The 24,285-nt window shown below is 34.9% G+C and overlaps 1 protein-coding gene across 1 annotated transcript in view; it reads left to right on the plus strand.

The window, feature by feature from the left end:
* Window positions 1-24,285, plus strand: part of KIAA0825 (KIAA0825 ortholog) — a 254,030-nt gene that overhangs the window by 112,622 nt on the left and 117,123 nt on the right. Inside the window, exons 14-19 of the mRNA XM_068423333.1 lie at window positions 1,750-1,889; window positions 10,748-10,936; window positions 12,476-12,709; window positions 14,440-14,848; window positions 18,767-18,923; window positions 23,115-23,270. Of these exons, the coding sequence (XP_068279434.1) occupies window positions 1,750-1,889; window positions 10,748-10,936; window positions 12,476-12,709; window positions 14,440-14,848; window positions 18,767-18,923; window positions 23,115-23,270 (1,285 nt within the window). The remainder of the gene's footprint in view (window positions 1-1,749; window positions 1,890-10,747; window positions 10,937-12,475; window positions 12,710-14,439; window positions 14,849-18,766; window positions 18,924-23,114; window positions 23,271-24,285) is intronic.

Raw genomic sequence — 24,285 nt, forward strand, 5'->3', positions numbered from 1 at the left:
CCCAGATGAAAATCACAAAAGTGGTACATAAGTTTTCATGGCACGTACGTTGCTTATCAACTCAACGGGTGTTTGCTTTACTGTTAAAATCCCTAAGGCTGAGGAGTCTAAAATCCTCCTTTAGTAAAATGACTGTTACAGTATTAACTGTGAAGTTTTGACATAATAATGTGGTGTAAAGGTCCTGCTGGGAAATGGGGTTGTGGAAATTTGGTTTCCTTAGGTTGCCCAAAGGTTGCCCTGCAAGATATGTGACATACTGCTTTTCTGGTATGTATGGAAACATACATACATGAGAGGGAGTAAACTAAAGGGGTATATCAGCTGGCATTTTCATTTCCAGTCGTTGTAGGTTTGTATTAGGTATATTGTCTATATAGCAACCTTGACTGAACAGCAAAGGTTTTGTGCAGTCGTCTGTTTTTTTTTCATGCGTGCATGCAAGCAGAGTTGGGTGGTGGCACACTTGGCTGAGTCAGATGGTCACAGAAGTGTGCAATGTAACAGAGAAGTTCCCCTCTGTTAGAACAGCCACATGAACCCATTTTAGTTTTGTCCCAGTAGTTGTGTGTAAATGGCACATAAAGTATATGTGCAGACACATATAAATCCTTCTCTAGTCTGACAGGAAAATGTAGCTCCTGATGAAGAAGTCTTTAACTGATGCTAAAGGTGTTGTGTGTGTACTGGCAGATAATGTTTATGCCTGCATAGTTAACGTGTCAGCGCATATGTAGTTTTTTCACCGGTGCATGTAAAATTTATGTGCATAAAAGTTTACATATGCGGTGCATAAACTTTCAATGTTAGCAACTATTGTTGTATAAACTTATAGCCAAAATGAATAAATGCAGTGGCTAAACATCAGTTGAAATTTTATTTTTAAACCTTCAAAATAATGGAAAATTAAGCTTGCAAGGAAAAAAATTACCCGCAACCCAATTTTGAAAACTTCTTTTTAAAAATGTTTCAAGAGAAGAAAATAGTCAATACAATCGGTGATAAACATTTTGCAGGACAGGGGTTTGGTTTTTTTAAATTTTATTGCTCCAATATGAGTTCAATATTTGGTGTTGGGTCATTGACTGAGTTCAGAGGAAGCCCTGAAATATTTTTGTTTGGAAACCTAAACTTTTGCAGAACACGGAAAGCACAAACAGAAAACTAACTACAATGTCCTTAAAAGCTAATGAATTTGTACTACGCTTTCTCACTTCTCCCTGCTGGCAAAGCCGTTATCCAACTAGTCTAATAGTTCAGGTGGATTTTTCAAGACGTGTAAGGCTTGGTCAGCCTAATGTGGAATCTTGCAGCCCCTTTGAGCATTCTCTCTGTTTTTTAATTAGCAGTTTCATATACTTCATCCAGGACACTTCAGAGTTCTTACTAAACAATTAATGTAATAGTGAACTAAAGAACAACAGCCTTAAATTTATTCAAGCACCAAAAAAAATCCTTTTTGCCTGGTTGAACAAGGCAAATATGGTTCCATGAAAGAGATAAGTGAGGTTGCTTTGTATCAGTTGTAACTTTGGCAGACTACCAAATGTTAATTTGCTTTTAGCTAGTTGAGATTAAATGTAATTCCTTCCCTGAGCTGCTTTAAAGTAAACAAGCATTAAAGCGTTTTCAGAGTAATCTGTGAGGAATTGACATTTAAGGGAGTTAGCATTACATCTGCACTTTAAGGATATTAATTTCATAGATAAATTAACTACATTATTTTGTCTTTACCTTACAATTTGAAAGGACTCCATCAGCCAGAGAAATGGCAGCCCAGGGTCAGCTGAAACTGCTCTTATCCCAGCCGTACTGTAATTTCAACTTGCTTTTGGAAACATTGCTACATCGTGATTGTCTTTTAGTGAAAATTTTACTAAGAAGTTCAAGTAAGTATTTATACTGTCAATCCTCATAAGAATATCAGTGAGAAACACAAATTCTTTTTTGACTACTTAAATAGTGAGGGAAGGCTGTCAGCCATTTTTTGGGGGTATCAGTAGCCATTCAGGTATCAGTAGGACCCTTCGTGAATGGGTAAAAGGAAAGAAAAAATCTTCACTTTTTTAATGAGAATGTTTTGCAGTCAATCCAAGTATTCTTAGTTTCAAAGCAGACTACAATTTGATAAAAATAGGCTGCTATCATAAATGCAAAGGAGTCAAAATGAATTTGAATTTGACAGAGCTTTGTTATCACAACTGCTTTAAACAGATTTTTAAAGGTGTGGATTAGTAGTCTGAAATATCACTTGGAAAATTATGTTTCAACAGTGAAAAGCTTCTTAGAGGTTTTGTTTAAGTTATTGTATGTTTGTCACTGTAGGCATTCTAGAAGTACATTTATATGCTTCCTCATGTTAACACTCTCATTAATGCCGTTATGAAAGTAGAACAAATAAAAGAATGGTTCTACAAGGTTTTCTTTTCATTCTGCTAATATTGTGTTTGAAGCAACAAACTTCATCACATCTTTCCTTTTAATAGCTTTCAGATCAAATGATGAGATTGTTGAGAAGCTAATGGTATAATCACCTGTTTGACATAATTTTGCAGAAATAGTGAGAGTCTCAGTTTCTATCTTTCTTTCGCAAAAGAATACTCCCTACTTATCAAAAAAACTATTAGATCCACATAATATTAGGTATAACATAATTTAGTTCTGTCATTTTAAAGTGGTCTAACATTTGTCAGGGGTACAACATTGCTTCCACTTCTGTCATGCATCTTATTGAGAGCTGCACTGCATCCTCTTGCCTATTCAAATACCTGTCATCTTTTACAAAGAGTGACAAATGTTTGATCAGGATCATATTCTTAACCTAGTGTTATGCAGTATTGAATTTTACTAGCTGCTTAAATTATCCCAGGTATTAAGTGACATAATGTATTAATCTATTGACTGACCAACCTCTTGGGCTTCAGGGAAATATATGCTACTTTGAATTAGAAAATGTGCTATTTACACAGACTTTATTAATGTAATTACAATATTGGTATGAATAAACTTTCAGTTTAGATAAAGTTGAAACCTGTGATGATCCATATCTTTTAAATTAATTTCAATAGGGTTAATTACTAATGGTAAAATGATTCTTTATTCTTTATTCGTTCTCTATACAACAGCTTTCTGATGCTATATAAGCTAAAATATTTTTATTATGTGAGCTTTTATGTATTAGTATAAGGAAAGTTGCACTGTTAAGCTATACCTTAGTACTAGCAATGATAATTGCTAGTACTAACTAGCAAATAGTACTAACTAGCAAAGATAAAAGGCTTACAGAATTATGTACTAATCAACAGTAAAATTTTGCAATGTGTAATACTATTCATGAAAACAGATTGCAAGCTACCATAGTTTTTCAGTGATTTGCCCTAATGATAACAAAACTCCCTGGTATTTAACTAGATGATAAGAATTTTTTGAATAGGAAAATCCTTCTCACATCTTATTTTATTTTACACTCTGTCTTTCCTTTTCCCATTAAAAAAACAGGCAAAAATTCTGTATAAAGATGTGCTTATATGTAGATGTTTTTAGGTAATGATAACATTTTTTTGTGTTGTAGCAATACTTTGGGATGCTTACAGCAGGAATCACACAAACACATTTAATTTAACTGCATTCCCATTGTTCTCATATGGTTGTACCATGGTGAGGGTCAGAAAATGATGTATATTCTCCATCATAGCAGAGAGTACTGTTGGGATTGGCAAAGTTGCCTCAGTAGAAAAGAGTATTTTGGGAGAATGTATGTATGCATGATTCAGTGTTGCTAAATGTTATAAGAAGGTTATCATATTTGTTGAAGCTATTGAAACTCCATGCGAAACTCTATAAGCTATCTGGGCAGGGAGGTGACAAGATTTGGACTTTTGTAATTTTTTTTTCTGCAATATGATATATGAAACGTACATAAACAGTAAAATGCTCCTCAAATATGAAGCTATCACATCAAAAATACTGAAGGCAATAAATCAGGATGCCCAAAACTGAACCACTTATTTATCTCCAGTGCGCGTGGCCACTGGGTAAAAGGCACCTTTGAAAAAAAACAGCTGAAAAATTGGATTTACATATTGGACCTCTATAACTTAAGCTACAAGTCTAAATAACCTAGGTGTATTGAATTACAGTTAATTACAGTGTAATATAATCCCAGAGTTGTTCTCTATAGGTCCAACATTCAGAGTATTTCTTCTAAGATATGTTCGTGAGTGAGTGAATGGTCTAGGGCCTTTGCTGTGCCTTTGCGAAGATAAACAATGAAGGTAGCTGGTACTGTGTTAATTTTCTGACTAAACAAACTGTTTTGCAATTTTCTTGGCAGAATTTTTTACCAGAATTGCTTTATCACCCATGGATGTGAAACAGAAATGAATTATTTTGACAAGCAACAAATAATAGAGGAATAAATAAAGTGGTGCTTGCATAATATGAGTTACTGAATCCAGCAGATGCTGATATGAAAATGGGAAGGGTGAAAGTGAACTCGAAAGTTTCTGTTAGACTTACTCTAAATGCACAGCATGCCAGAAGAGCAGTCTGTGACTTCTCGTTTGAGAGTCTTTATTTCCAGGAACTAGGGGTTATTCTTTGCATAATAAAGCAGAAAGCAGTAGCTTTATTGAATTACAGTGGCCCAACACAGGATTAATGCCAAAGGGAACCTCGTCAGTCATAGAATCATAGAATGTCCTGAGTTGGAAGGTACTCACAAGGATCATCGAGCCCAACTCCTGTCCCAGCATAAGACAACCCCAGAATTCACACAATGTGTCTGAGGGCATTGTCCAAATGCCTCTTGAAGCCACACCTTGCCATTTACCAGTAGCAGTTAGGAAAGAGGTCACTGAGAAATCAACAAGGCACATCCAAGGCCTTCAAAACTCGCCTGGACGCATTCCTGTGTGATATGGTCTAGGCAATCCTGCTCCGGCAGGGGGATTGGACTAGATGATCTTTAGAGGTCCCTTCCAATCCCTAACATTCTGTGATTCTGTGATTCTGTGAATCAGTCCTTGGGCCTGATACATACTTTTTTTCAAGAAGAAGAGATGGTAGCACCAAGTTAATGATGTACAATAGGAAAAGCAATGTATTCCTTTTAAAAAAATCTCATTCATTACAATGAATACATGAGACTCCAGTTGTTACCGAGATTTAATTTCATTTTCTGCACACAAGTTTAAAGTGAATACTGGCATGTGGAGATAAACTGGAAGAAAACCGCTTTCACAGCAGGACAAGGCCATTGGCAGTTTCACCTAATGTTTTTGGCTTGTACAATGCATATTTGAGTGACTAATGGAAGAGGGTATTGTGTAGCCTGTGCAGTTAAACCTAGATGATATCCTGGTCCCCACTAAAACTTCAAAATAAGAACTGATAGTAACATTTGCAAATATTCTGTGATAAATTTAAGGCTGCAAATCTGAAATTGGACCCAAGGAAATGTGAGTTGCTTCAAAAAGAGGTAATTTACCTTGCACACATAAGCAGGGCAGGGAAGGGAGGATTTCCACTGAGAAAGTAAAACTATGTGGTGCAGTATCAGCCAACTCCCTAGACACTAATAGATGTGAAGAGTTTTCTAAGTCTGTGCTTTTATAAAGTGATTTCTGGCAAGAGAAGTGCCTTTAAAATATATTTGTAGAATTGAAACATTTTTTTTTTCTCCACTCCCTTTCTTTGCCTATTGTGAAGCAGCTCTTTAACTGCCACAAGGAATAATGTGGCATTTTAAGGTAAATTTTAAACATTTACTAGATTTTAATTAATTGTCATTAAATTAACTATTTTTTAGGCATTTAAAGGTAAATAGCACTGATTTTTTGTAAGTTACCTTAAAAGAACAGTGAAAGGTGGTAACTTTACCAATTGACCTGACTTAGGAATCAGACAGAACTTTTAGTGACAGTAGGGAGTTATTACAAAAGAAAATGTACATTCCATAAATAAACTACTGACTCCATTAAAAATTCCTGGCATTGGCTAAATCTGTATAACAATTTAAAGCTTTTATTTCCAGTATTCGAAGGTAATTATTTTTGTACTTCCTTGTAATAACTCCTTGAATTTAATAACTCTGAGACACAGTCTACCAGGCAACTGGAAGAACTAGCAACTGTGCTAATCCCATAGGGACTATTTTGGGGTAATATAGTCTTGCGGGTTTTTTCACAAAACTTGGGGGTTAATCTGCAACACTGTCATTAAGAGAGCACAAGTCAGTCTCTCAGAGGAATTTATATGCATGTGCAGAGATAGCTCGTTCTCCTCCAGATATTTGTGGATCATCTGGCATGAGGCTTGTGAGTATAGACTCCAGAACACCTGAAATTTTTCTTAGCTTTGTCATGATAGCAAACTGTACCATAGTAGCCTAACATCAAAAAATTAGAAAATTATTTTTAAAGTGGCATCTCCTCAAAATGTCCATCTGACCAATAAACTTATTGGATGCTGTACCCACATAGCCAATGTGGTAAAATGGTAGACATGTTTACTGGCATGGTGTACTTCTAGCTGGAAGATCAACAGAAAAGGGACCTTAATGAGTTATACTGTTCCTTTTGATGACTTCCAGGGATAAGCTAAAGAAAACAGTAAACAGATTTTATGGCATTTCTGAAATATTGTATACGAATTTCCGTTTGGTCTATAATAAAGCCCTGCTAAGAATCACATACCTTCTCTTGACAAAGTGTGAAGATAGTCTCTATGATGTATTTGTGATAGTCTCTGTGACTATGTCATGTGGTCGTGTGGATAGCTTTTCAAAGACGTTGTCATTTCTGGTAGGAACTTCTTGCTACAGTAGAGCTCTAGACTGGATACATTTTAAGAGGGTAACTTGTTCAGTACTGATCCCAATACATGGGGTAATACAAAGGAGGTAATGTGGCCACAGAAGTGAATTCAATATTCTCACATCAAATTTTGTCTATCAGAATGCCACGATTTCAGCATACTATCCCATAAAATCAGTGGTGGAGGGATTCTGATAGTAACAATTTTTCCATTTGACCCGGGTAAGAGAGATTTCACAGAAGCTTTTAACCCAGAGATTCATTAATGGAGTCTTCTTCTCAGATAGTTGAAAATAAAATGTTTAAGGAGAAAAAAGGAGTGGAGTTAGAGTAAAATACTATGGGATTGGTGACGTGTGTAGACACAGTAGTTTGCTGATGTGTTAATAATTTATCAGATGATATAAAGTTTGTTAAAGTCTTTTTGTCTTGTCTTGAGCTTTGTAGTTGTCAAAAAAATCAGCATTCATTGGATTTACAGGTAGCAGCTAATACAGGGGATATTATTATTTGGGTTTTACTAAATTGAAATGGGTAGGGTTAAGATCTGCATTTCATTCAGTATAGAAGTAATATCAAAAATTTCTCTTCGGAATTAAAAACTAGAATAATAGACTTTCTGCCAAAATGAAGTCATATTCAAAGTTACAATAGATTCTAGCTGTCAAGGCTGACTGGAGAATGATTGCATTGGAGAGGAGCAACTCTATGAAGGACAAGTGAAATGATCTACCAGAACACACACAGAAAAAGAATAGAAAAAGAGCCAGTGACAGAAGAACCACTGAGAATATAGTGCAAGGAAGCAAGTAATGCAGAGTGCCTGCTGAAAGATTTGGTTCTATAAACAAATAAAATATAGTCTTTTTGCATTCTTTATATTCTCATCAGCTGCTGTGATTTGAACTATAAAGAAAGCAGAAGTTTTATGCTCTTGGCAAATGAAAGAACTGTATCGGAAATAAATTGCTCCACCTTCAGTTTCTCTTCCTAAATGAAACAGCATGTAGAAATTTGAATTTCAACTACCTCTTTTGGTCAAAAAAGACAGCATAACTGTTTATAGCTTGTCTGTCTTGTAAGGATTCACTAGGGAATAATTCTAGTTAATAACAGAAGATTTTCTAAATTCAGTAAGATTCATTTCATGGCTAAACCAGCAGCAGATAAGAGCTGCATGAGCGTGATAATGTCAGCAAGTTACTGGGAGGTATTTCTATCAGTAAGAAAGAAATATGGATAAATTACATTTGTAAGTCTGCCACTTTGAAGATGTCTTTAAAATACATGGTACTACCCCAAGAGGTTAAGTGCATTATTTTGTCATAGGAAGAATGATTCATTGTGACTGGTTAAGCCATAGGTGTTCTTCACTAGATACATGATCTTCTTATAAAGAGATATATTAATAATATTAATAATATTTTTTAATTTATTTTGTCATCCTCTGTGCATATGGAACATTGTGCTATATGGAGATAACAAATAGCAGATTTTCTTTAACAGATACCTAAGATAAGTATATAGCCATAGTTGTGTATGGATGTAGGTCCTGCTAAAATGAAAAAAAAAACAAGCACCTCCTTTGAGCTACCTATAGGAGCTTTAGATTCCCTTCAGAGATTAGCTTTTGATATACAAATGCAGTGAGTGGGAAAAAGAGAAATATATAGAGGGAAGCATCAGTGGGCAATACACATGATGCCTATCATATAAATACTGTTCTTATGTGATGATTAACAAGAAGGCTGCATTGGAGTTCAAACTAAGATGAATATTTAATATTATGACAGGTGAGCTAATAAACATTAAAGAAAAATTCTAAGGCAAGAGAAATCTACATATCTTTATGTAGACTCCTAATACATAATATTTAACCAGCTATACTGATCAAGTATCTAAACCTTTCAACCAGCTGACATTATCCTTGCCAGTTTATCAGTCAGAAAACTAAAGGATGAGTTCAACTTGAGCTTTGAATGGTCAGATATTCTTACAATAAAGGCAACATTTACTTCAGGGTAAAAAAAAAGAAGCTGATGAAAGCATACATATCTTGTTACGCTCAGCCTCAAAATGGTTTCCCAGTGGATTCCTGAAGATCTTTGCTTAAAAGCACAAGATTTGTATTATACAGTAGTTATGAAAAGTTATATGTATAACTCCCTACAGAATTATTTTATACTTCTTTCCATTTATCTAAATTTATTGGGAGCACGGAGTTGATTAAAAAAGTTATTAATAAGTTGTGGCTCAAACTTTCCATGTGGCATGATTATTATGCAACTTCAGGCTTAATTTCAAGTCATGAGCCCCTTTAAACAAAGCCCATCATGTTCTGCAAAGGCAGTTTACATAGTATTTAAAATCTCAGCAAACCTTCCTCCCTAGAATTTGGTTAAATTAATTTAAAAAAACCCATAGCAATATAATCGAAGTTCAATTCAAATTTTCATCTCACAATTTGAATACCTGTTTGTTTTCCTTTTTGAACTGCTTTTTCTGCTTTCTTGGTTATTTCTTTGTCATATCCATATTAGACAACATATCGCTGGTTTGAGTGAATTAGTAGAATCCATTTGATTCTTCACTCAGAAGCATCTGGCATTGGAAGGTGTCTCAGCAAAATATGCCAGCTCACTCAACTCACAGGAAAAAAGCTGACTAAAAAAATATTCTTACTGCTGATCTGTCTCCTGCCTTGGGAAAAAAAGAACACAGCTTGTTGATTATAAAATCACTGGTCTCATTTTTCAGCTCTGCACATCCTGTGGGCTGTTTCTGTTAAGGTTGCACACTACCCAGACTGAACGGTTTACAATAATGTGTGAATTAGATTGTAGGAATTCAGAGGAGAGTAAAATGAGATTTTTGAATTTTACAACATTCTCAAGTCATTCAGAGCTGGGTGGAAAGCAGTAATATTCCACTGTGGTAGATTTTGAAGGCTGGTTGAACCACTAGAACGATGCAGCCTAGAAATTTAGGCTTTCCCATCTTTCTCCTGCACAGGTTGCTAACGATATGGGCAACCAAACTAGTATAAGACAATGACATATTCAAGTGTTATTTTATTTAAATCAGTTTTACAGAAACTTTCCATTTTGCAAACTAGAAATTTGAATTACAAGTGTTTACTTGGTTCTGGCTTTGGTCATTTGTTATGATTGTTAACAGCAAAAGCATTTTCCAGAAATAAGTGGGAAGCTGAGGTCTTTAACATTAGCACAAGTCAAAGACATTGAGTTGCAGTGGTTCACAGAGAGGTTTAAATATGTCATTGTTCTTCAGCTAGTAGTATGCTTTATAATAGTTATGAAAAACATTTAGAAATGCATATTATGTAAGCTGTTACCTCTCAAATCTATGAAAATCAATAGTTATCTTTGAAAACAGGTATCTGTATCTTAGCAGGGCTGAGATTTTTTTTTGAGGAAGTGATTTCTGCTCAATTTCATCTTATACTGAAAACTGAAGCCAACTCATTTTGGAGAGTATGCAGCTGCTACTGTATTTTATTTTATATAACTAAATAGGGTTCAGTTATTTCACGTGACTAATGTAGCGGTTAGAGGAGTTAAGCAGTAATAATTTTTTGACTGATTCTACAGAAGTGGTACAATTTACTTCTGATTAATATTTAGTAAATAATCAAATTCCAATTATATACTGAGTGCATTTTGAATTAAAAAAGCAAATTCCATGGTTTGTAAACATGCTTGAGTCTTTTTTTTTAATGGCAACATATAATTCAGGAAGACAGTCAAATGTCATTATGCAGAGGAAGATCAGACTTCAGTATCTGTAAGTAGTATTATTTTTTGAAATATTATTCAGATACAGTTTGCAGTTTGTTTTGATTAATGCTATCTATTACTGTGAACTTGAATTACTTGGATATTATTGTAACCATGGTTTTGTTTATTTTTAAGGAAATGAAGTATTTAATCGTGATGAACAAAGTTCTCTCTTAGAACAGATAAATAACAACCAACCTACTCTGACTGAAACTATCTTCACAGTATTGTCTTACTGCACTTTATCACCAAAATCTCTTGGCATTGCTTTTGAGACATACATGGAAAAAGAGCAGTTGTGGAATTGCTTATACAATATGACAGGTATTTAATTTATTAATAAGTATTTAAAATCTGATGTTAAACCTTGTCAGTTTTCAAATATGTAGTGCATATATTATTTTTACTTTAATAAATCAGGTTAAATGATGGTAGCTTGCTTCAAAATTATAGTTTAATTGAAGCGTTTTGAGCAATCACGTCACTGTAGGAGTGGTGAAAATTTTGAAGAAAGCAGAGGTTATGGAGTGGTGTGGTCAGCCAGGATTCTGATTTCCTTAAGTGTCTGTCTTACCAGCAGGCTGGCAGCAGATAGTTTCTGTCACTCTCTACCAATACCGTTCTTCGTCTCTGTGCATTTAATAGCTCCAGACATTTGCCATGATTTAAAAGTAAGAAACAATTAAAGGAGAATGGAAAAAGAAAATGAAGAACTCCTATTGAGGGAGACAGTCTGGTGGGGGTATAGACTCTGCTGTCAACAGGCAGACAGGCTCCTGATTTTCCATAGAGAGGGAGAGCCGCCCTCACAATTATGGCAACTAACGCTGTCCCCAAGGAAAAGCAGTATTCAACCAGAAAACAGAGGTGGGGTTTAGAAGGGTGATCTTGCAAATGATGGCTAAAATGCAGGGAAACTCAAAAGAAAAGAAAGGAGGAAAATAGGAGAATGTAAGAGGGGAAATAGAATTATGAATATCACAAAGTAGAGAACAGTGGTGGTAAAAGTGCTTAGGTATTCCTCAGAGAAAAATGGGATTGCAAAAAGTGGAAGTCTAAGGTGTAAGAGGAAGAAAAATACAGAGATGTTGCATGGAAGGTTCCAGAAAGGCCATGCAAAGTAGAATAAAACTTAGATCAGCAAAAAGTACGGACAAGCCAAAGTATGAGCAAAGGACCTAACATGTCAAAAGACATCTCTGATATGTCCTGCAGTGCACTGCCTGACAACTGCTGCCCCATTGCAATGGAGAAACTGCAATTCTCTGTGGTATTAAGAACACAGAGAAGATTGATACTTGTTGTAGTATCAATAACTGTGTTTAGGATGGTCTGTTTTCAACATGCAGCCTCTGATAACATGCTGTGTCTCTGTTGATGACTATTATTTGTATGCATTTTTGTTGCCAAAATATCTTTCTTCCTTTGCTATTGTTTAGTATAATGGTTTGGGTATCTAATAAAAGCAACTTCATTAAAGCTATCAGGACAAGGAAGTAGAAAAAACTAGGTATATCCGTTTGCCTCATTGATGTCTAACAAGTAATTAAATGTCCTCCATATAAAAAGGAAGGCATCAGTCAGCTTAAATTAAATTTTTAGAAATATATTGATGGAGAAATGAGGATGAAGGAAATAAATAAATTGTATTTTTTGTCATTACTGCATTAAGATGGTACAAGATGCTACATTGGTTTGCTTTATAAGTTTTCTTTAATTTGTAACAGACCAATAGGTCTGAGATAGTATGAATCATAATGTTTTTACTTTTCTTTCCATAAGAATTCTGAAAGACTTCTTTCTGAAACAGATTTACGCAAATGACTACACTTACTGAATATTTAATAATTCTTCCTTCTGAAGTTTCCAGTTGTGGTGAGTTGGAGCCAGAGGTTATCAGATGCTTGAAGATGACTTTGATTAATTCAGTCAAGGGTATAGTGAAGCAGGTAATTTCTTTGATGCATTCATGGGAGGCAACAGAAAACTATGGAACGTACCAGCACAAGCAAATAGTTCCTGAAAGTTTACTGAAAACAGTTCCAAAGGAATGGAATTACACTCCTCGGGAAATGAAGAGAAAAGAATCTGGGAAATGTGGGTGAAATTTGTACCGTTTTGTACATTTGTCATAAAAGCTTGTTACCCCTTTAATGAGTACGTATCAAAATTGAACAGTTAAGAGTTCATGAATGTTGCAGTTTGACAATGAACAAAACAGTTTCCAAACATCCTATGTTTTTTTGAAGTACTTAGCGTTAAAATTCAGTTATTCTTTCTTGAGGCTTATACCCATGCATACACAAACAAGATCTTTAAAATAATCAGTATTGCAGTACTGATAATAATAGTACTGAAAATGTTTGTAGCATCTGGCAGTAGTAAGGTGGGATTCAAGGCAGAGTAAAGCATAATGTCTATGCTTTTGTCTTGATGGCTGTAACCAGTTCTTAGTTTTCATCTTTTCGGTCAGGACTGTTTAAATTTAGATACACAATGTTGACTGAAATGATGACAACTTATTCATTGCAACTTTACAAAACAGCAATTTATGTTTGAATAGCACTGAAACTGTTATGGAATATGCTGTTGCTTGGTTGTTGAAACAGTTACTGAAGAAAGAGAAATAATATATGTAATGGGAGATGTTTTGAAGATGATTAGATGCAAAGTTGGTTTCTGGGATACACTTTCATAGCTTACTGTGCCTAAAGCCTCCATTATTTCAAAAGGCTAACTTTTGGAAACATTTCACCATAAACCTATTGCCACCAAAATATTACGTGATTATTTTCAATACAGTAGTATCACTGTAGTATATTCTGGCATGAAGATTTGGGTATGTAGGTTGTGGGCAAGCCAGGACATCAATCCATTCTTTCTTTCCGTATATCTTCTCTTCAGCATCTTGAGGCACATTTATGCAGCAGTGTGCTCCCTGCACTCTCACTGCAATCTCACTTCAGTCTAGAAGTTGTATGGCTATTTTAGGCTATTACTAAGCGTGAACTGATATGCTACCTGAGAGGTAAGGCTCAGACATAGTGACAAATTAAATTGGCTATGTGACGCCTAGAACAGATCTGCCTTCTTTTTTTTAAAAACAAAAAAAAAAAGTTGAGAATACAAGTGCAATGGGTCAGGGGTTTTCTTGGTTTGTTTGGGGTTTGTTCTGTTTTTTTTTAAATCTTGACTTGACTCTGCATTGTGGATCACCTTTTGGTATATTTTTTCATTTTAGATATGCCTTGGATTTTGAGCAGCATATTTTCTGTAGTTACTTCTATAGCTACTGTTAATATCTGGAATGTTTAAAATGCAGTGCTATGTAGTGTGCATGCTTATATGAAAGTTGATAAACTGAAGTCTTGTAGGTTTGAACATAGAAACGGATTGATAGAAAACTAAAGATTGTGAATGTATGTAATATTCTGAGACACTTAGTGCAATGCTCAACTTGTGAAATTGAAAAAATATTACACTACAATTTTGAAGACAACTTTTTTACCATTCAGAATAACTGGGTGTTGTCTTTTTCATTTATTCTGTAATAACGGTGCACAGCAGGACTAATTGTTAAGAGAGTCACAGTTTGAATTCTAAATTTTCTAGGTTCTCTGTTTTTGATTCATGTTATTGTTTAGATTTTATGGGATTTATGTGGAGGAAGCACAATAGAAGCCAAGCTACAGTGCTGAGTACTTAAGCTTTTTACCTATTTTCAGTGCAAAAGAAAGTCAGAAATTATCATACAACTTTCAGAAGCATGCTGTGATAGAACTAGAATGTTAATGTTAATCATATCTTCTTTTCTTTCTTTTTTCAAGGCTTCACAAGGCTCGCAGCTCAGGCAGTAACTATTGTAATCAGCAAGTTACCTACAGTGATTGCATGTTTGCCTCCCCCAATTAAGTACTTCTTTTTTCTGGCTGAGAGAAAAATGTCAAGAAACTTTGCTCAATTGAAGAAAGCTGGTCTGCTTGTCTGGAACTTGATTGTAATTATATGTCGGATATTTGAGGATGGAAATACTGCAGAACTTTTAACAGGTGCAACACTTGACAGATGGAGCAAAGAAAAACTCAGTTTAGTTCGTGTGTGCTTAGAAAGTATTACAGGAAAGCAGAAAAGTGGTCCTAAGCAAGTGACCCAGAACGTTATACAAAGCATTGAACGGCAAAGACCAAACTGGATTGAAAGCCAGTTGCTGAAGGCAAGAAAATTGAGCACAGACTGGTAAGAACATAGTATTTTTCAAATGCTGTCGTTTGTTCTTTATTTTACTGGATTATTGGCATGTTTATGGCCATTGTTCAATTTAAAGAAATACAGATGAACAGTGATCTTATATGAAGTAGATTAGTTCTTAATATTGATGGGTTTATAGCACATTTTTGCAACTTAATTGCATTTTTGAAACAGTAAACTATGGTGGTTTCATCAGAACAGTGTATTCATACTGCTTAGTGATTTCATATTTGTGGGCAATTTAGTTGGTGTATCTTTCAGAATGTGAACAGGTACACTGACTAGAAGGCACCAGAATGTATTTATAAATTAATTTTGCTATGGTGATTAAATTAAGAGAGACTATGAAAAGCTTTCAGTGTTCATCTGTGATTAAAAACTAAGCATACTTCACTTTAAAACATAACAAACCCCGAGGGCAAGTAGGATATTTCAAAACAGGACAAGGACAGTACCCTGCTGTGCCTTTCTGAGGAAATATCAACGTTCCCTGCAAATTTGACATTAAGGTTCAAGTGTTTTAAATCCTTATAATGATTTCTCAACAAGTTGTGTACATGTCAATGTGTTTCTAGTCCGATCTGTTTTAATGTTGAAGTCGTGTACCATTCTGTAAAAATACTATTCATCAGGTTTCCAATATTATATTTATTGGAGTTACATGACTTACTTTCAGTAGTCAACAATTTAATTCAGTAAGACTGCTTTTTTTTAAAATAAATATTCTTGAAGGTTGCAGTTGTTGCTATCCTGACAGTAATTGTCAATGTAAACAAAGGATATAGTGATTGTAGGTTGGAATCACTGACATCAGTGAACAGACTTTCATGCAGTGCTTTAAGAGACAGTGTCCTGTTTCTACAAGTAGTCAGTTAAGGTGAGTAGCACTAAGCAGTAATAGTGTTACAGGAATGCTCATTGACATTGACCTTTGTAATCTTTAAATTTCCATTTAGTACTAATTTACAAGCTCTAATCCAGTGATTAAAAGTTTGAAGCCACATGCCAGTGGCTGAAAGAGTTATAGAATAAAAAACCCATAATGATAATGTGTAAATTGATACTTAAAATAGAATGGTTCCATAATACAATTTCTAATGTCACTGAGAGAATAGGTATTTCTTAAAGAATACAAATGCAGGGTAAGACAATACTGTGGATGACTTCTAAAAACTAAAACTTTAGTATATGCACTCCTCTGAAGCTCAGAATTTTAAATAAATATACTACTCTGTTTTCTAACATACTGCAAAAATGCTATATTATCCATCAGGTATCAGACTGTAGTGTGGGAAAATGTTTTCAGTATGTGTGCAGTGTCAACCAAAGCGAGGACTAGTTTGTGACTAGGGCTCCTAATTTTAAGCTTAAGAAACTGAAGAATGCATTATCTGCTCTTCAAGTGAGTAGTTATATGACGCAGTTATGAAATCAAGTCCCCTGACTTCCGTGGGATTTCTGCAATAGAAGTCTAGCATAAATGTTATTTTTCCATTTTATATTCAAATATCACGAGTCAATTTCTGGGAAAAAATATTCTAGCTAATAAATAGCTGAGATATGCAATGTAGAGATAAAATATTATTATAAATGCAAACTGTAAAACTAATATATTACAGCTGAAATTCAAATATCAACTAAACTAAGTACTGGTCACATAATCACTAAACTAAAAGCAGATCTTTCAAGAGGAGATTTGTGATGTAGGAGATTTGTGATGTTTACTTTATTTGTTTGGAATAGGAATGGTTATATTTTAAAATCTAAATTGGTGTAAAATTATGTTCTGTATAACCTTTTCATAATTAAAGGATTTTGTGGGTAAATATATGCACATGCATTTTTTATATATGTCAATGTTTATAAATGTTTATAGACTTCTAAGAGATACAGCGTGTTGAAAAAAATAAAAACCATAAAATCCAAAAATTTTTTGGGGGTTCACCTACACAGTTGTGGAAATATCTTTGAAGTGTACTGGATTTTTATAAGCGAAAGTCTTGCTTGATTTTGTGTTCGTTATTGTTATCAGGACTACTAGCTACATAAAAAAGTCTAAATATTATGTAAGTTCTTCCACTGTGGCATACAAATTTAACGTAGTTTTTAGGAAAATTAAAAAAAAAATGTTCAGTGAAAGGTTCAGAAAGTGGCAGTTGTATGCATTGCCTGTCTCGTGTACTGCCTGAAAGCATTACTATTCATTAAAATAACCTTCACTTTATAGTACACCAGAGCTGTAAACAGTCACGTTAGATTCTGAAGAACACACGTCCCAAGAAGAAAAGAAATGTCTGTCTTTGCAAAGTAATTTGTCGAGTTGAAGATTATTGTTTTTCATCATGGTGACCCTGACTTGGCTGGCTGGGTGCATATACAGATTAAGATGAATGCAGTTATTCCTTGGCTGAGGCCTGCCTCTTTCAGGGCACATTCTTCCTAATGACATGATTGATAGGCAGTCCCAAATCCAGAGAGGAACTCATTAATCATACCACTGACTGAATCCAATCATCTGCTTCACCTGCACAGTGACAGGCAGGAAAGGATACAATTTGGGCGCTGACACTGATAGACTCCTTTGTCAGAGGTCCTCAACTTTTTCAATGTCAGTCGCTAAGAAGTTTGACAAGAAATTCAGGTTGCATCTATATGTGGCATTGAAAGATCAGCCTTAAGTGTGCTTTAATTTCAAAGATCAATTTCTTTGAAGCTTTTCTGTAAAATACACCATAATAGCAGAGTATCACTTACTTCCATTCAGCAAAGAACAAAATTATAGTTTATATTTTGAAACCATTTGCTCTGTAGGACATTCTGAAGCTGCATGTGGAAGCAATATCAGCTTTAATGTCCAGCAGCTGTGTAGCATTTAAGTGAGGCTGCAGGTCAAACAGCAACTTTCAGCAGAACTAACTTTGTAATCATGGAGCACTTTCAACAGTAAACTGCAACCTACAGCGGACGGTACCAAGGTATTTTAGGGGTTTTTTTTGTTTTAATTCTAAAAAAAATAAAATATTGCTTTTTTGAATCAGATTGTTTCCTTGGTAGATTTTAAATTCATCCAATAATGACTGTAGAAGGGATAGTATATTCTGGTGGTCTTTCAAGTTCTTGACACTTGTGTGTCAAGGTGCCAACGTATATCTGTGTTGCAGCTCTAACATTTGAGGAAAAGAATTAGTCTTAGTACTTTTTTTCTTAACACTTTATCAATGTACAATACTAAGCAAGTGCAGGAGCTGATAACTTCTGTTTGTATGCAGAGAGAGCAGTCTAACAATGGTGAGAGTTTTGAATGCACATTTTTTCAAGTTATTTGGGCCTGTAACCTTCGATTTTTTTTTTTTGTAGCAGCTTCACACGAACACTTCTAAGAAGAAAAACAAGGAACAGTATAGGGCAAAAAGTGCAACAAGTGGCAAATAGGTACCTTTGAAATGGTTACCACCATACCAGTGGGAAGAAAAAGACCTCCATTTAAAACTTCTAACCTATACTTAGAGTAATGGCTACCTTTCTGACATGTTAATTAGGCTTTAATATGTGCAGCGGCAGGCAGAAAGACAAAAGATCAAATGCAAATGCCATTTCTAGTAGCAAAGATACTTCTCTAGCGGAAAAGAAAATAAAAAAAATATTTGCTCCTTGTATGTCCTTAAAGAATGTTTTATGTTTTCACCTTTCAGATGAAAATCATTAAAACTTGTACAATAAAAAAAGTTATTTAGCATTTATGATGTACTTGTATAAAGGCTCCAGAGATGTATATACAGCAAGATTTGTTTTGTGAAAGCCAAATATTTATAAGTTTTGTTTAACATAATTTTAGCTGACTTTCTATTAATATTTTGATTTTTGTAAAATTAACTGAAGAATATTTGTATCTTTTCTATATTCTAGTGCCTCCGTCACAGTAGAAGGTGCAACATTAGAGGAAGGAAGTATTGCACTTGGATTCACTGAGCAGAAAATAAACATGATGGTCCTGGATATCTGCCACAAACCAGGTGGCAGCGAATACCTGAGGCAAATTTATCACATCATCCGGCTCAATGAGGTAGGGAAACGGCCTTTTTACCGAGCAATTAGGTGTGTACTGGCCTGAGGCAGCGTCTGCTGGCAGCTAAGGGTTAGTCAAGGAGGTGATAATGCTTCTTAAAGTCAATATGAAGTTCTATATTGTATTGTAATGGAATCCATTCAGTTTAGGCTTTTCTGCATTTGTACAGAAAAGATTACTTTATGGGAAACAACGCAGATTTTATTTATGTACTTAAACGGTAGTATGGCTCATAAACTTCCTTCAGATTCATATTGTAGACCATAGATACATTTTAGGAGTTTGAACGAAGTAAAAAAAAAAAAAAACAGAAAAAACATCAAGGCTATTGAAAAATTGACTGTTGCAGGAGGTGAAATTAAATGCGGTAAATCAATTCTCTTGATTTAAAAAACAAACAAACCAACTCTACAGCTGTACTGAGGAAGTAAATGCATCCACATGAAAACCTTACGTAATGTAGATAACTCTGGTTAAAGTGCTTTCGAAATGACAGTAAACAAATTTAGATTTGTTTGCTGCACATGGAATTTGGGCAACGAAAAGATTTATGTCATTATTTCTAAGGCTGTACTAAATTGCACCAAGTTACCGAAAGCATTCTGATTTTATACACTGAAATAAACACAGGTTTGCTTAAATTGTGTGATAACACAGATCTGCACAGCTTAATTAAGAAAGTTCTGTTTGTTAGCTTTAATTACTAAATTACTATTCCTTGAATGCATAAGCAGGTGCTGTTAAGATCATTACAAGTGTACAGAAGTGTTTATAATAAAATGCAAAATAAGGCAAATACAGGCGCAGGCCAAGATTTTTCTTTAAAAAAAAATTGATAGCAAGAAAACCATTAGGCAGCTATGTCTGTATGAAGGCAATAGAGAGCAGCTTGGTACTGGCACTGTGCTTCTGAAAATCAGCTCAACTGTTTAGTTCCTAAGTATAGGCTTAAAAGCAACCTCTATGCATCTGCATTTGGAAGCTTTAGAAGCAATGTAAGCACGTATGTAGAGATGGCAACCTAATATTAATACAATACAGAATCTTTTCAAGTTTCATCTCAAACAATTAAACGGTTCAGGAAGTGAAGTGAAAATTATTACTGTAATACCGTTCAAACAAAACCTTTTCACCTGGAGCACATTCAGGATTACTCTAAGCATAACAGAGTGAGGAAAAGATGATGAGCAAGATCTCCAAAAATAGCATATAATCCAGTAGTTAGGGCAGTCACCTAGGGGACAGGATGTGCAGGCTCAAACCTTTATTCTGCCTGGTTTAGACCAGGGAATTGAATCTGCATCTCCCACATCCAAACTAACTCCCCAAACCACTAGACCATTAGCTACCAGCATGGATCTCTGTCCTTTTCCCCTGTTGGAGTTGTTTTGCCTTGTAGAAATTGCTGTAAAAATCCATTCTGTAACTTCTAGGGTCAAAAATAGAATCATACCTAGCTGAAGAGGTAGAATGCCCATGTCGGGTTCTGGAGACCCTAATCCAAGATCCAACTCCTGTGAGTATTGGGTTATTTATACAAAGTGGAGCAGCCCCAATAGGAGGTAAGAGGCTGAGAGAATTAGGTGGAAGAGGGACTTTAGACTGACTTTCCACATCCCAGGTGTCTCTCCTTGAATTTCTGCAGCAAGTACGAGCTTCGTTAAATATAGAACATTTCTCAGTGGAAAAAACTGTCTTGTTTTTTTTAAAAAAAAGAAGAAAAATCCTGACCAGCTTGACTCACAGAATGACTTAACTGTGTTACTTCAAATTGCCTTTGAAACCATTATAAAACATTTTAGTGCTTAGCAAGGTATTATGATAATGCACTCTTCAATATTATTTTTCATAACTTAGATTGTTTAATGTGCCTGACTACCAAGAAATAGGCTTGATTATCTATTCAAAGGTCCATCCTTTTGTTTGGAGACTCCTTGGACTATCAAGGGATTATGTTCTTAAAATTAGTTTGGAGATCTTTATGCTACACTGCTTAATAATTGCATGTGAAAGAGAACAAAATGATGAGATAGAAAATAGTTATTCTCAAGAATTTTTCATAGAAAAGCAGGGAAAAAGGGATATAGGTTCTTGGAAGCTGTATTTGGAAATAGAGCTATGATGTTATAAAGATCTGTAATAGATACTGTAGAACTCAAAACAGCCTACAGTCCTTCATGTATTTATTGAAAAGAATAATTTTAAAAGAGTTTTGACTAATGGGTACCAAAGAGAAACCAACTATTCTGAAATGTCAGGCTCAGTAATATTCTGTCTACCTGGTTTCATGCCCAGTCATTGATAGTGAGGATATAGCTCACATGTTTACAAACGTGATTTCATTTCTCTTTATTTTCACGTTTTTGAAACATGACCCTTTCAGAGTCTACCGTATGTACTATACTAAAGAGTTTACCATTGTTGAATTAGTCTCTTTCTCAAAACATAAACCCACAGTATTGCAAAGACAGAAAAATGCCTGTACTGGGAGGTGAGCTGTGTACCACTCAAAATGTTCAAAGCCTAGCAAGCATGGACAGCGATTTCCAGTATCTCTACTGAAAAAAACAACAGAATCTGCTTCTGCTGGCCCTGTGACACCCAAAGGCTGGGTTGCTTTAGAGCTGTCTACAGATTTTGTGAAAATGTGTGCATGGAAGGCAGTACATTTATGAAAAATTGGTAAATGTATAGAAATAGCTTTAAATAAACCCCTTCACCATGGCTTTAAAATGTTTGTTATGGTATGAAGTCATGAATGAATGGGAAAAAAAACCAGACATTTTAGTAGGCTGAGAAAATATAGGTAAGAGACTTAGGGTGTGTTTTCACAGCTGGATTAGGCTGTTGTCTTAAAGCAAAGAAGGTCTGACTTCTTTCCCCCCCCATCCCCCCCAAAATACGATTAGATTTTGTGATTGTCTTAAGCAGTCCTGACAATTGGCTCCAACCCGCTGAGAGAGACAGTCCTGCTCTTTCTCTTGCCCTTGTGCTTTCCCACTCCTAGGCCCCCCTTTGTACTAGTATGAGAAATCATATGGCTTGTTTATCTGGCTGAAACCCTTCTTTTTTCTGGCTGGTTTCACAACATATGCTAGTGCCAACACAAGGGAGAAACAGCTACAGTCTATGTATATTGGGAGGGAACTTGTGCCTTTCAGGCCAGACCACAGTTGGATCAGTTTAAACTGATGATGAAATTGTTCTTTTAGAAAGACCCTCTGAAGAGCACAGGGTGCCTTGGCAGGTAGTTTACATTTTCCCTCACCTACGCCTGAAAATTTTTGTAATCTCAGTAGTGTACTGCAAAGTAAGAGGATTATTTGCATCCACCCATCTTAATGAAGACTCACCTTGAGTACTTGCTCAATGTTACGGCAATCCTATCATTATGGACCTCATTTTAATAACAATAAACTGTTTAATCACAGTAGTCCTTCCAGCAAATAGATCTGTAAGTGTTTCATTATCTAGCTCTGCGTAAAATAGTTCTATTTAATCAAAACACTTTATTGGCATGCAATGATGATTTATTTACATAGTAGTTTAAGAAGTGAAAACAGAAAAGATTGTGGCCAAAATAATCATGCGTCTGTTACAGTATAGTTTCTAAAATTGCCATGTAAATCATAAATTACTTCTAGTCTTTGAATGCTTAAACAATTAAAAATAGCTTTGAAGAGTGAGAGAATATTTATTTCCTGTGTTTAAACAAGTGGTTTGAACATGTTCATCAAACAATTAATTTATAGTCATGTAGTAACTATTTAATACTGTCAAAAAAAACCCTTTACATATTCCTGTATACTTTATCATGTAAAATAAATCATAAAATAGCCATCATACATTAGAACAGCTCACAGAAAACATTTGTTTTTCACTTCCACATATACCTAACATATATGTATTAAATGGGAAGTGATACACATAATTTGATGACAATTTCAAAACAATAGCTTAGATTATTCTGATTTGCTTCAGTTCGATGGATGTTCATGCAGGCTATTCTTTCTTTGTTGTAAAATGGTTTTACTCTTAAAAAGCTTTCTATTTTGTAAGAGATTGCTTATTCTCTAATATAAGGAACTTCTATCACGCACACTGTAAAGTTATGCTTCAAATGTAGGCAAATTTCACTTAGAAAGCTAGGTGGCATACACTGGTTTGTGATTGTTTTTCTTCTAAAAGGAATATTTGAAAGAGCAGCTGTCTTGTGAGAATTTTTCTGAAGATGATGTTACCTCCAATCAATGCCTGCCTTTGACACTGAAGGGCAGAGAAGAGCAGCCCGTCTTCAACCCTTTCGAGGTGTACAGACAGTCTTGTGCAAAAGTGTTCAATCAGGTTTGTGAAAATCTGAAACCTTGGTTATAGTATAATTTTTACTCTTTGATCTTATTGTGATTATGATAATGACAGAGACTGAAATTATGAAAACAGAATTAATTACATGCGTTCAAATTTGATGAAGTGCAAAGGAATATTATTACTCAGGAATCTTATGAGGGCATGATGTTCAAAAAGCCATTATTGTCCTTTTCTTTTATCAGAATTATTGCATGTAAGAGCAATTTGCATTTACTTAGACTTTCTGTGTTAGTTCAGTATAGTGAAGGAAAGCCCATTAGTAGCAATGACATTTATTACATCTGTGTAATGGTACATAGGGCTAGTCGTGGTCCTTTGAAAAATCATGGCAAAACTCCAAGTGCACATTTAGAACCTTCCTGATGAGTCTTTCACAGAAACGTTGAACAATAAAGTAAAGGATGCTTTGGAAATACAGAGATTTAACAGAGCAGTGAGAATAAGCAGGGGAGAAGACACAAAGATATGAAAGCATCCATTTCTCTGTTTTTCATTAAGCCATGTTAGTGATATGTAAAGGATTATAATTTACTTATAGAAATTAATTCCTGATAATGTAACAGTTAAAGAAAATAGTTCTGGTTGCCTAAATCTCTGCCAGAGTACCACATGACCAATTCATCACACAAAATAATATGTGGTTTCTGATAGCACTTGGACACTTAAAAAATCTTACACCATCGTTTCTCAAGTCTTCCTAATCCATCACCTACAGTTTTGATTCTACCCCTCAATTTCAAATATTTAAAAAGAAATGGTATTACCCTGCCTCAAATTCACTTTACAGACGTGTGGTAGAAAGACATCCTTTTTCAGTACAACTCTTTTTTTAAATAGTGTAATCTCCTTTCCCAGTTTTGAGCATTTTGGACTATTTCACCAGGTGTATTGCTGTAAAATATATCTAGTTTGGTTTTTTTGGTTTGGGGTTTTTTCTTTACTTGTTTAATGAATGCTTAATCATTGTCCTGTTGCGATAAAAATGTTAATA

Source organism: Nyctibius grandis, chromosome Z (genome assembly GCF_013368605.1).
Source record: "Nyctibius grandis isolate bNycGra1 chromosome Z, bNycGra1.pri, whole genome shotgun sequence".
NCBI lineage: Eukaryota > Metazoa > Chordata > Aves > Nyctibiiformes > Nyctibiidae > Nyctibius > Nyctibius grandis.